The 13,478-nt window shown below is 37.7% G+C and overlaps 1 protein-coding gene across 3 annotated transcripts in view; it reads left to right on the forward strand.

Annotated features, from left to right (window-relative positions):
* strbp (spermatid perinuclear RNA binding protein) overlaps nt 1-13,478 on the forward strand; it is a 57,972-nt gene that overhangs the window by 22,163 nt on the left and 22,331 nt on the right. For all 3 annotated transcript variants that reach the window (XM_077622848.1, XM_077622847.1, XM_077622849.1), the window contains exon 3: nt 6,485-6,642. In XM_077622848.1, the coding sequence (XP_077478974.1) occupies nt 6,640-6,642 (3 nt within the window). In that variant the 5' untranslated portion in view covers nt 6,485-6,639. The remainder of the gene's footprint in view (nt 1-6,484; nt 6,643-13,478) is intronic.

Consider the following 13,478-nt stretch of genomic DNA (forward strand, 5'->3'; position numbering starts at 1 on the left):
ATGCACACACGTGAACCAAATTCCAATCATCTTTTACCGTATTTTCTCGGATCTACGCTACAAAAAATGACTGAAGCAAGGGTACGGCTTATATGCGCACAAATTAGACAGAGACGAAACGCCATAACGCAACACGACGCGGCCGTTACGGATATTTATTTCAAAATAGAGAAAAGATAAACAGATAAAACGTTAAACTAAATTTATTTTGACATCTATGAACGAAATTCAAGAAAAAAAAATAAGCGGTGTCTTGCATAAAAGGTGAAAAAACTCACTTACTTGTGCCCGCCATTGCTCGCTCAGGGTGCCATCATCTTACCGGTAGTTAAACGTGCTCTGATTGGCCAGACGCGAGTAGCCTGGGTATATGCGGTCGTAGTCTTTACATTGTCAGCAATAGTTGTTAAGGCTGATCGCCTTGATGCTTGCGTAATGTGTATCTCATGCTATCATTGCATCCAGAGAGTTGGACACACTTCCTGGTTGTACTGCTCACGTGATTTCCTTTTTGAATTTAACTTCCTTATGATATTGACCCAAATAAGAAATTCTGTGATGATTTTTCTGAAGATTTTCTCTTCAAAATAACACATTTGTACTCCCTATTAAGACCATGTTGACCAAATTGTGACTCAGGGGGGCGTCTTATATGTGAGAAATTGTAAAATTATTTTAAGGGTGCGGCTTATACGCGCAGGCGATCAATACGTGAGAAATACGGTAAATCATGCAGTTAAACGCCGATTCCTTTCCCTAATCAATACATAATCCCTCGTGCAACTGACTTAATTGACACTATCTGCTGCACATTTGGAAGGATTTTTTATTTTATTTGGCCAGCCGTGGCGACATTAAATGAGGCTTGAAAATACAGAACACAAAAAGGAATGACAGTGAATCCAAGATAAACATCTTTAAAATATACTGTAGATTGCACCTTTTGCTTTTATTACCCATCTCTTTTATCTGCTCATCTGGCATTTCAGTCACACTTGCTGCTTTTATTAATAAGAATGGGCGGAAAAAAGCAAGAGAATGGGTGGCTAGGAATATGTGTGTGTGTTTGTGTGAGTTTGTGTGTGTTTGTGTGTGTTTGCCAGACTGCCTTTGTGTGTTGTCGGGTACAAACACCCATTAGGGAATTAGTTCACATCTGGACAACCCTCACAGTAATGCTTTCACTTTAATTTTCAACCGCTAGGCCTTTGTGACGTTATTGTGTGCACGTTATTCGCTATCTTCAAAAATATTCTCATAATAGGAGAAGATGCCCATCCAGAAATGGAGTTACTGTATCTTTTTTTTTAAACATGTCTTGCGTTTTTTCTAATCTCTTAAATGGGCAATTTGACGACCATGACGTTACTCGGTTGGACATGAAGATGTTTTGTTGTTCTATTCGCAGTACATTTCCATATTGTTGTATTTTTTTTAAAGATTTTATACGGAGAGAAGATAAGGGCTGAAAAATAGTCAAGTTTATTTACTATGCAGCATAATCAGCAAACATATCCCATAAGCCTTTGCTTCTTTTTTTAAATAACGGCCATTCCTGTCATGGGAAAGTACATTATTGGAATGCAGTAGTTCTATTATCATTAATCAAAAAAAAAAATCTAAATATTTAGGCATCTTGCACAGGCAAAGGAGCAAGTAAAAGGGATCCTTTTTTTAACTGTATTTGGTGCAGTTGTTTAATTTAACTTAGTTTTGTAATCATTCTTTTAGCAAGCACAGTGGTTGAGTGTTTTTTTTAAGTCTGCAGTTTGAATAGGCGCTTTGTAGTTCTACGTTCTCCCTATGCGGATTTTCTCCGTACGTATATAGCCGCTTCTTGTCAAATTCCTTCCCCCTGACCAACATGTCAGGGTGTCATCTGTAAAATCGTCAGAGGATCGTCTCCAGTTCATTTTTTGGATAAGCGGTATAGAAAAATTCTCATTTCCAAGTCTCAGAAAAAAAATAGATGTATTTTTCTTCTTCAAATCACTCTGGATTCTTGCATTTTCCATTTCATTGTATTTCTATTAACAAAATTAGAGTACTGTAATTTCCGCACTATAAGGCACAACTATCCTCTACTCTTTAATCATTTGATGTTATTCCATCAAAACCCCCCTACACACACACACCAGCTCAGTATACACGTCCATGATTGGGGGATGGCCGGCTTTGTGTTTAGACAAACACGAGCTTAGCGGCAAAAAAGCCTTTCAAGTAGGATTAAGTTGCCAAGTGTCAATGGACCAGAGAAATAGCGCAAATAGCACTTAAATATGATTTGCAAGACTCAATCGCTGTGTTTATATGCAGCTTTAAAAATCGCTGTATCATTTATACAAGTACAAAAAAATCTAAGTAAGTAAAAAAAACACTTTGCACTGTAGATTACGGGTGTATGTGTGACCCTGGCAGCCCCAGGAATACCATCTGCTCTCGCTGAAATAAACACAGCAGGAGTATAGCAGTCTACATGTGTTGCGTTCTGGTTCTACTTAAATGCAAGTATGGTCTAGGTTCTTATTTAATACATATTTGTCAACCTCGACCAATTGCTCGTCTTATTAATGATTGCAATTCCACTTATTAAGCGATTAAAATGACGTACATATGCAACGCGGCACATATTTACTCGCATAGGGCGCACTCAAAAGTCTCACATTTTCTCCAAAGTGGATGGAAAATCCTGTACAAAACTTGTTATATGGCGTACACCACATGTGTCAAAGTGGCGGCCCGGGGGCCAAATTTGGCCCGCCGCATCATTGTGTGGCCCGAGAAAATAAATGATGAGTGCCGACTTTCTGTTTTAGGATCAAATTAAAATGAAGAGTATAGATGTAAATATTCAATTTCCTGATTTTCCCCCTTTTAAATCAATAATTGTCTTTTTTTAATCTATTTTTTCTGTGTTTTTAGTTCAAAAATCATTTTGTAAAATCTAAAAATATATTAAAAAAAGCTTAAATAAAAATTGTTTTAGATCTATAAAAAACGGAATATTCTAGGCTTTTAATCCAGTTCTTTTAATCCATTCATTAAAAAAAATCTAAATATTATATCTAAAATGGCCCGCGAACCAACCCGTGTTTGACACCCTTGGCGTACACAATTCGAAATGATCAAAAAATATAATAGTAATGTAATAGTACATCTTCCTGGCATGATGGACAATCATTCTATGATATCTACGTGCACGGCAACCATTTCCTTTGCAATAATCAAGAGGATAGAGTTACTCTTCTGTCAATGTTATCTATTTCTTCCTCTAAACTGACATCAGCAGTTTTGTTTTTTGCCAACTCGTCAATACTGACTGACATCTATCTCTTGGCCTCAGCGAGAAAATGTGCGCTAAAATCAAAATAAATAAAATATAGACATGCTGATAGGGTTATTTCTCAAGTATCCAACAGATTTTCTTACCAGGATTTTTTTCACAAGGCTTTTGGGGGTGCTGGAGTTTATCCCAGTCAACTCTGGGCACCGGGCGGCCGGCCAATCGCAGGGCACGTTTGGACAAACAACCAATCAGAGTGTTCAACAAGCCGAGCATGCTTGTTTTTGGGAAAACGGGAAGCGGGGTACCCGGAGAAAACCCACGCAAGCCCGGGAAGGACATATAAACTCCATGCAGGGAAGGTCAGAACCCATCCGGGGATTGAACCCTTGATCTCAGAACTGTGAGGCGGACGTGCGGAGAATAATTTTATAAAATTAAAATGATTGGTGCTGAGTGAAACAATCAATATTATTCCAAGGTCATCAGGAATATTTGAAAAAGCAAACCAAAAACAGCACAAGTAATCGCCTTTGTTCATCGTCAGAATGGTTTGAAATGTGTTGTGACTCATATTTTTGTCTTTTAGTTGTTTAGTTCTAAATAAAGCAGCAAGAGGTTGAAAGGCTGAAAGAATGATGTTAAAATAATGCGCTAATGAGACAGCGTTTTTTTTTCTCCCATCATAACACAGCCCGTCTCACAAACACATTTCACGTGTTTTCTAAAGCGTTGAGATGGAACGTGATCCTGCATCAATTGACTTTATTCAGCATGCCGCCTGCTCCTCAGACTTCCACTATTTGTGTCTTCCACTGCGTGTTTGCCTAACTTAATATTTCACACGTGTTTATCCGGATGCTAATATTACAATTTCGTGCCATTACATCAGTCCAAAAAAAAAACAGCCATTCCCCCTCCAAAAATGAAAAAATGGCTACAATCTGGCTTTTAGAGTAGGTGAAATTTTGGCAAATGGATTGTCATTATACGAGTATAATGAGATTAAACGCTTCAACACAAATAACAGCAACAAACAGACAAATAAGTAATGACAAGTACAACAATAACAACAATAAGTAATAAATAAGTAGAGAAGTGCACAAATAATAACAAACAAATAATCAATAAATAAGTAGATAAGTAGTCAACAACATAGATAAGTAGGAAAGTGCACAAATACCAACAACAAACATTCAAACAAATAAATAATAAGTAAATCAGTAGTCAACATAAATAGGGAAGCGCCCAAATAACAACAAATAAATAAATAATCAATAAATTAACAAGTACAACAATAACAATAAGTAATAAATAAGTAGTCAAAAACATAAATAAGTAGAGAAGTGCACAAACAACAACAAACAATCAAACAAATAAATAATCAATAAAATAACAAGTACAACAATAACAATAAGTAATAATTAAGTAGTCAGAAACATAAGTAGAGAAGTGCACAAACAACAACAACATACAAATAAATAATCAAGAAATAATAACAACACGTGATAAATAAATAAGTAGTCAACAACATAAGTAGGGTAGTGCACAAGTAACAACAAAAGCAGACAAATTAATGATAACAATAACTAATAAATAAGTAGTCAACAACAAATAGGTAGGGAAGTGCACAAATAACAACAAACAAACAAACAAACAGATAAATAATCAATAAGTAATAGTCAACACAATAAGTAGTCAACAACATAAATATTTAGCGACATGCAAATAACAACAACAAACCAATGAACAGATAAATAATCAATCCATAATAATGCTAAATAAATAATCAAGAAATTCTAATGCTGGTATGCACAATTCCTGATTATTTTTCATTCCTCTTTACTAACAAAAAATGTGTCCCTGTGAAAATCCCCCCATAAAAATCAATTCCCAGAGCAGTCGGGCTTCCACTAATTAACGCCGATTCCATCCTTCCTGCATCTTGAAGAGCTCATCTCTTCTGATGCTTATCAGAAGAGAAAAGGTGTAAATTGCCCACCACGCCACCCTTGGGGGGCTATCCTCGGGGAGGGGTCCGCTCCCTTTATCCTTTGCTGGATTCCTTTCATCCCTGTTGGGAAAACAGAATTTAATGACCAAGTGGATGTGAGGACGCCATTCCTTCATCGGTAAACAAACTCCCCCCTTCGCAGATAGACGCCTCGACAAAGTCACGTGACGACGACCGTGTCGTTGCTGCAAATGGCCTTGTTTTTCCCCTCAGGTGCAAAAAGTGCCGTGTGCATACATCCTCGTGGCGTTCCCAGGGTTAACGAGGGAGGCGTTATGGCAATTTTGCGCTCCTCTTGAGGAAAATACTCCGTCACACGCTAATGATCTGTGAGAATGTGTGAAAAACAAAAGTGGAAGCAGAAAGGGGACTGATTGGGTGGAAGAAATTTGCCCCTGCTTGTAGAAACTGAAATGTTTTCTATGGCTGCAACTCATGATTATTTAAAACATTAATAATAATTATTTTTTGGGGGAATAGTCAACGATTTGAACACAACAAAATGCTATAAGGATTGTGACAATATTTTTAATTGTTTGTTTTTTAGGGGGGGATAGCTGTAATATTTGCGTCCAGGTAAACACGTGCAAGGGTCTAATTATAATCCATAAATATTATTATTTATTGATTATTTATCTGTTTGTCTGTTGTTGTTATTTGTGCACTTCCCTACTTATTTATGTTGTTGACTACTTATTACTTATTTAGTGATTTATTATGCATTGTTGTTATTTATTGATTATTTGTGCACTTGTAGTGAAGTTTTAAATCTCATTATACTTGTATAATGACAAAAAGGATTCAATTCATTTCATTATTGAACTGATATCTTTTTTTAATTTAACTTTATTTACTACATAGGAGTGAGCAGTTAAACATAATTCAGCAAAATGAGAAAATTATGAATTAATGAAGGGTGTGTTTATTTTATTCAATATAAGCACTGCGAAAAAGTCATTATTTTATGCAATAGGATTGTGTATACTATTTTATTATGATTATATTACTTGTTATGCCATTGAGTTAATTAAAAAAATGAATTAAATTGAATGATTTTATTGTCATCATACAAGTATAATGAGATTTAAAGCTTCACAAAGTGCACAGATCACAACAAACAAATGAATAATCAATGATTCGTCAGAATGAATAATGAATATTAAATAAATGATAAATGCTTTTTTCAGGGAGCATCTTCTCATTGAGTCGTGGCTACAGGACGGCCAAGCACATGACAGCGGCATCCTGACTAGCAACATTGCCACGGCACCCCTCCTCAACCAGCAGCTGCAGGCGCTCAAGGAAGGAAGGAAGGAAGCCTGCGACCAATCCTCCTCCAGTCATGGTAAATCTTCCCGCGCTCCATCAAAGCCAACGTGAACCCAGAAAAAAAACACACACAGAAGTCGAGGGCATTGCGCTAACAGGAAAATGGCGAGAAATGCAGGATTGATTAATGATCTGGCACCGCGACAGTGGGAGCCAAAGATGAATTACCGTATTTTCTTGCATGTACGCCGAATTAGTCGCTAAAAAAATGATGACTGAATCAAGGGTACGGCTTAAATGCGCACAAATTAGACTTGACGTGCACGAAACTGCAAGGTGACAAAGACCAAACGCCATAAAGCAAGACAATGTGGCCATTTATTTCAAAATAGAGAAAAGATAAACAGATAAAACGCTTAACAAAATGTATTTTGACGTCTACGAATGAAATTCAAGAAAAAAATAAGCGGTCGCTTGCATAAAAGGTGAAAAAACTCATTTAATTGTGCCTGCCATTGCTCTCTTTTACCTAGGGATGAAAAACTATACTGCTATGGACACATTTCCAGGTTGTACTGCTCACATGACTTCCTTTTTTAATTTGTCTATATGCAGGCAACAACTTTTAGGAATGTGCAATCCAACAATGGATGTATACAGTATCTCAGAAATACCACGTGCGATAATTTTTCTTAAGATTTTCCCTTCAAAGTAACACATTTGTACTCCCTATTAAAACCATGAATATGGAGGTGAAAATTATGAGTCAGGGGGGCGGCTTATACGAGAGAAATTGTAAAATTCAACCATTTTAAGGCAATTGAAGGGTACGGCTTATATGCGCACAATTTAGACTTGACATGCACGAAACGCCATAACGCAAGACAATGCGGCCGATACGGTCATTTATTTCAAAATAGAGAAAAGATAAACAGATACAACGGTTAACAAAATTCACTTTTCCTGGTTGTACCGCTCACATGACTTCCTTTTTGATTTTTTCTACGTGCGGGCAACACCTTTTAGGAATGTGCAATCTAACAATCGACTTCTACAGTGTCTCAGAAATAGCACGTGCGATGACTTTTCTTCAGATTTTCCCTTCAAAGTAACACATTTGTACTCCCTATTAAAACCATGAATATGGAGGTGAAAATTATGAGTCTGGGGGCGGCTTATACGAGAGAAATTGTCAAATTCAACCATTTTAAGGCAATTTAAAGGTGCGGCTTATACGCGGAGACGGCTAATATGCGAGAAAATACGGTATTAAGAGGTCAAACAAGTGGAGGTGGGATCCAAAAAGGCTTTGAAACGCGAAGGGGGAGTGGTCCAGAAGGACGTGGGACTTGGAGAAACCAATGAAGGTGTAGAACAAGGCGCATACTTGAGGTTGTAAATTAACAAGGGTAATGAGATGTATGTGTGTGCGTGTTTGTGTGTGTGTGGGTGCAGCGGCGTGATTAGTCCTGAGTTATGGTGATGCAGGAAATGATACGGGCGACCTTGGCGAGGTTGTCATCACCTCAAGCGCATGATACATGAAGCATCTTCCTTAATGACTTTGCGCTCACATTTATATTTTTAATGAAGATGCTAACATGCACCTGTGCGCGCACACTCTTTGCCAGGGATTTTTTTCGTTTTCTTGCTAAAGTACCTGTTCACATCATAAAAAGAAAAAGTCGTTTTAGTGGCTGTTCAAAAAATATTCAAAATACTCAATTAGGATAGAATGAATGCAAAAATTCAGCCAGAAAACCCATGTTCTTTTCTGCTGTCCTTTTGACCAATCATCTTCCATTTGCGTTATTTATGCTCTTCTGACCAATCATTTTCCATTTGCGTTATTTATGCTCTCCTGGCCAATCATTTTCCATTTGTAATATTTATGCTCTTCTGTTATAATGTTTGATTGACGATTTACGTTTTTGAAGGTGGCTTTAAATACTGCACTTACTGGTGGATTTATTTATTTTATCTTATAATTTTTTTCACGCTGAATTGTTCCCTTTCCTTTTTTGCCATATTTTCTTTAAAAAAAAACTGAGTGGCTATTTTTTCAGCCAAAAAAAAATAAAAATTCTCCAGAATATATCATCAGAATTTTGAAAAATCTCTAATTTCCAACTAAACACGGTATTACATTACAATGTTACATCTTGTCATGTTATTGCTCAAGTTAAAAAGACTGTCCTTTTTTAAAAAAAAAAGTACACTTTTTTTGCTGTCCATCTTCCACACGTGTGTCAACACATGCGTAATAATGGGAAAGAGGATAAAAAAAAATGAAAGTCGGCTAAAAGTGGCTAGCATTGAGTGCAGCAGATTGCCCTTCCCTTCCCTTCCGTAGAGTAGCCCGAATGCATTTTTAATGCAATCTGCCCTCGGGTGCCGAACACTACAAAGAAGCGACTCAATTGTTGTTTTTATCCCATTGCTTCTGAGTGCATTTTGATGAGGGTTTTAAGCTTTTTTTATACTTTAGCTTTATGACGAAATGCGTGTTTGTAGGCCCCGTCAATCCCATCCCAGAAAGCCTTTTGTTTTTCCTGTAAGCGCCAACAAATATTTCAAACAAAGTTTTCCCTTTATTGTCTTCTGCTGTGGTCACTTATGTTAATTTTCTTTTCCTTTTGCTTATCTCACTTTCATCACTTTTCTTCCACTTGCCGTCTGGCGTGACTTTGTACACTTTTAAACACGTACTTGTCATAAAACAATGGCTGATTAGAAACGGGCTGACTCTAAAAATAACCATGTTAGAAAATGGCTGGCTCTAGAGGTGACTGTGTAATTCCCCTCTAAAAAAGGACCTTCTCTCTTCATACCTGGGACTCAAAACCAATTACCGTATTTTCACGACTATACGGCGCATCGTATTTTTAACCGCAGTGTCAATAACGAGTGCTATTTCTGTATTTGACACACACAAAGGACGCACCGTTTTTATAGACGCAGCCAGGCATGGCAAAACATACACCAGCTTAAACATACACGCTACACCCACACGCTAAAAACACGTTTTTAAAAAGGCAACGGAAGCAAAACTGAGTTGGGTTGTACTTTATTTAGCCATTTTACAATGTACTCACGTCATCATCACCCACAAGTCCATCAAAGTCCTCATTTTCTTTGTCCGAATTGAACAATTGTCCAAATGAGTCATCGAAAACGCTGAGTTTTATACGTTCGTCCAGGCGGCCACAATCCATTCGCAAATAGTAGCTAGCTAGTAGCTGGCGTAACTTTTCCAACGCTGCTTTCCATGCTTCGTCAAGCTGTGTTGATGTCGATGTATACAGGCCACAATCCATTGGGTGTATTGACAAAAGAACTACATATCCCAGCAGTCACTGCGCGGCACTTTTTCTACGGGGAAAATAGTAGAGTCGGGGGCTGCTTGCCGTAGTTGTGAGAGCTGTATAGGATGGTGTACCCTATCGACTGATTTATTTTATTTCATCGTGATAACAATTTTAGTATTGGTCCATATATAAAGCGCACTGGATTATAAGGCGCCCTCCCTGTCTATTTTGGAGAAAATTGAAGACTTTTATGTGCGCCTTATAGTCGTGAAAATACGGTAACATATGTTAACTCTCTGAACCGCTTGGCCAATCATCTTAAAGCCTGGTTGTTAGATGAACACAATTGCAATCATACCGCTGTCTAAATCGATGCTAACCGATCACGTGAAAGCTTTTTAACCACTTATTCGTATGGGTAAGTGTTAAAAGTGAGGAGCTGCATTTCATAAATGTCTTGCTTGAAAATGAATTTTAGCATACGGCACTCTAGTGTATTTAGAATGCGTTTAATTTGGTTGCGTAACGCGGCTCGACAAGCCGGCGAGCCTCGGGATAAAGTGCAATGGAGAGCGATTTGGAAGTGTGAGAGCTTTAATTGCGCTATGATACAGCCGCATGTGATCATGCGTGGCAGTAAACCTCATGCTCGATGCGTTACATCCATTGGCAGACTGTTTTTTTTAAAAATAAAGTTATTGATTTGCTGCTCTTTTGTTCATCTTAGGTCACATGTGTCAAAGTGGCGGCCCAGGGGCCAAATCTGGCCCGCCGCATCATTTTGTGTGGCCCGGGAAAGTAAATCATGAGTGGTGACTTTCTGTTTTAGGATCAAATTAAAATGAAGAGTATAGATGTGTATTACATTTCCTGATTTTCCCCCTTTTAAATCAATAATTGTAATTTTTTAATCCATTTTTTCTGTGTTTTTAGTTCAAAAATCATTTTGTAAAATCTAAAAATATATTTTAAAAAAAAGCTTAAATAAAAATTGTTTTAGATCTATAAAAAATGGAATATTCAGGGCTTTTAATCCAGTTCTTTTAATCCATTCATAAAACAAATCTCAATATTATATCTAAAATGGCCCGCAAACCAACCCGAGTTTGACACCCTTGGAAAAAAAAGCTAAAATAAGCATTGTTTTAGATCTATAAAAAACTGAATATTCAGGGCTTTTAATCTGGTTCGATTAATCCATTTATAAAAAAATATATCTAAATATTATATCTAAAATGGTCCGGCCCGCGTGAAATCAAGTTGACGTTAAAGCGGTCCGCAAACCAACATCAATATTTTCCCTAGCTTAAGTGATATTTTCATTTAATTTATGATTTGTATTGTTTATTTTTTGGGCATCAGGTCATCCGTCATGTGTGCACAAATTAAATTACTTTATGCGGTTCACACCCGGGAGTATACGTCACCTCAAAAGTGTTTAAAAAAAACCAAAACAAAAGCCACCGATGTAATGAGCTGTCTCTAATGGGGGCTTTGGTGGCCATAAAGCACTTTGTGCGTCTACTTGGCCGTGGGGGAGGGGAAGCCCAGCTGCTCGGATGCCCGTGTAGAAATTTGAATAGTTATGGGAGCCGGCTGACGGGAATCCGGCTCCAACTAGAGAGGCGGCGACAGAAGAACAAGGTTGGACGTCAAGGTAACGTTCAAAACAAGCAATTTAATCAACTCCCGTGCGACGAAGCACCCACTGACGCCGTCGTGACCTCGTCGCATCCTCAGCTCGTAAAAAGGTCTCGCGTGGCACCGGGAAAGTATGCGCTACATCTTGGAGGGGGGTGCTGATGTGACCGTCCTTGAACGCAACTCGAGGACGCGCAATAGGCTCGCAAAGAGAGAAAATTGGGCCAATTGGAAGCCTTTTTTTTCTCTATTTGCAATTAAAATGAGGAAAAAAACAAATACAGTAATCCCTTGAATATCGCGGTTAATGTAGACCAGACATAATTGAAAACTCATGTGTCAAAGTGGCGGCCCGGGGGCCAAATCTGGCCCGCCGCATCATTTTGTGTGGCCCGAGAAAGTAAATCATGAGTGCCGACTTTCTGTTTTAGGATCAAATTAAAATGATGAGTACATATGTATATAACATTTCCTTATTTTCCCCCTTTGAAATCAATCATTGTCATTTTTTAATCCATTTTTTCTGTGTTTTTAGTCCAAAAATCCTTTTGTAAAATCTAAAAATATATAATAAAAAAAGCTAAAATAAACATTGCTTTAGATCTATAAAAAACTGAATATTCAGGGCTTTTAATCCAGTTCTTTTAATCAATTTATTATAAAAAAATATATCTAAATATTATATCTAAAATGGTCCGGTCCACGTGAAATCAAGTTGACATTAAAGCGGCCCGCGAACCAACACCCTTGACCTAAAACATTCAAAATGTTATTTCAAAACAAACTTTCTATTGGGATTCCTGTATATTTAGATGAATTAATTTCATGGTCAGGATTCCCTCTGATCCTTGAAAAAAAAAATCTCATTTATGCCAAAATGTCTCCCTGATTTATAAACCACCAAGTGTTCCTTTGACAAATACCTCCAAGTCATGCACGAATGCAGAATCTAAAATGTGTCCTTAGGGAAATCTTGGAATTAGACCTTGCCAAATGTTAGCCTCACATTTTAAAACAGCTAAATAGAACGGCTGGCTTTGCTTATTGTGTAGCTCTCAACATCTTTTTTGGGGGTGAATGGCTTTATCTCGTGTGCTCCAGTAAGAGAGGATACGTGTAATGGTGCAAAATGTGTGTGTCTGTGTGTGTGTGTGTTTCTGAGTGATAAGCTGCAGTGTTTTGGAGCTGGTTGAAAGCCGGCTCTTCTTTGTTGAAGTGGCTCGGCCACCTGAGGCCACCGGCCGAGTGTGATGACCTTAATGATAAAATGTGAACTCTCTGTCCAGAGTATGTGTGTGCAGATCTGATAGCGTATCTGTGTAAATACTGTATTTGTGTAGAAAAAGATGGCAGGGGGAAAAAAAGCATCAATTCCAGATGGTGGTTTTATTAAGTCAAAGCTTGAAGAATCCATGTATTGTTTAGCGTGCGGTTGCCAGGTATGCAGTGGAAAACGTACCTTATTTTCTCGCATATTAGCCGCCTCCGCGTATAAGTCGTACCCTTAAAATTGCTTTAAAATGGTTGAATTTGACAATTTCTCTCGTATAAGCCGCCCCCTGATTCACAATTTTCACCTCCATATTCATGGTTTTAATAGGGAGTACAAATGTGTTATTTTGAAGGGAAAATCTTAAGAAAAATCATCACATGTGGTATTTCTGAGATACTGTATAAATCGATTGCTGGATTGCACATTCCTAAAAGGTGTTGCCTGCACGTAGAAAAAATAAAAAAGGAAGTCATGTGAGCGGTACAACCAGGAGGTGTGAATTTTGTTAAGCGTTTTATCTGTTTATCTTTTCTTTATTTTGAAATAAATGACCGTATCGGCCGCATTGTCTTGCATTATGGCGATTCGTGCATGTCAAGTCTAAATTGTCCGTATATAAGCCGTACCCTTAAATTGCTTTAAAATGGTTGAATTTGACAATTTCTCTCGTATAAGCCACCCCCTGACTCA

This window comes from Stigmatopora argus, chromosome 16 (assembly GCF_051989625.1).
Source record: "Stigmatopora argus isolate UIUO_Sarg chromosome 16, RoL_Sarg_1.0, whole genome shotgun sequence".
NCBI lineage: Eukaryota > Metazoa > Chordata > Actinopteri > Syngnathiformes > Syngnathidae > Stigmatopora > Stigmatopora argus.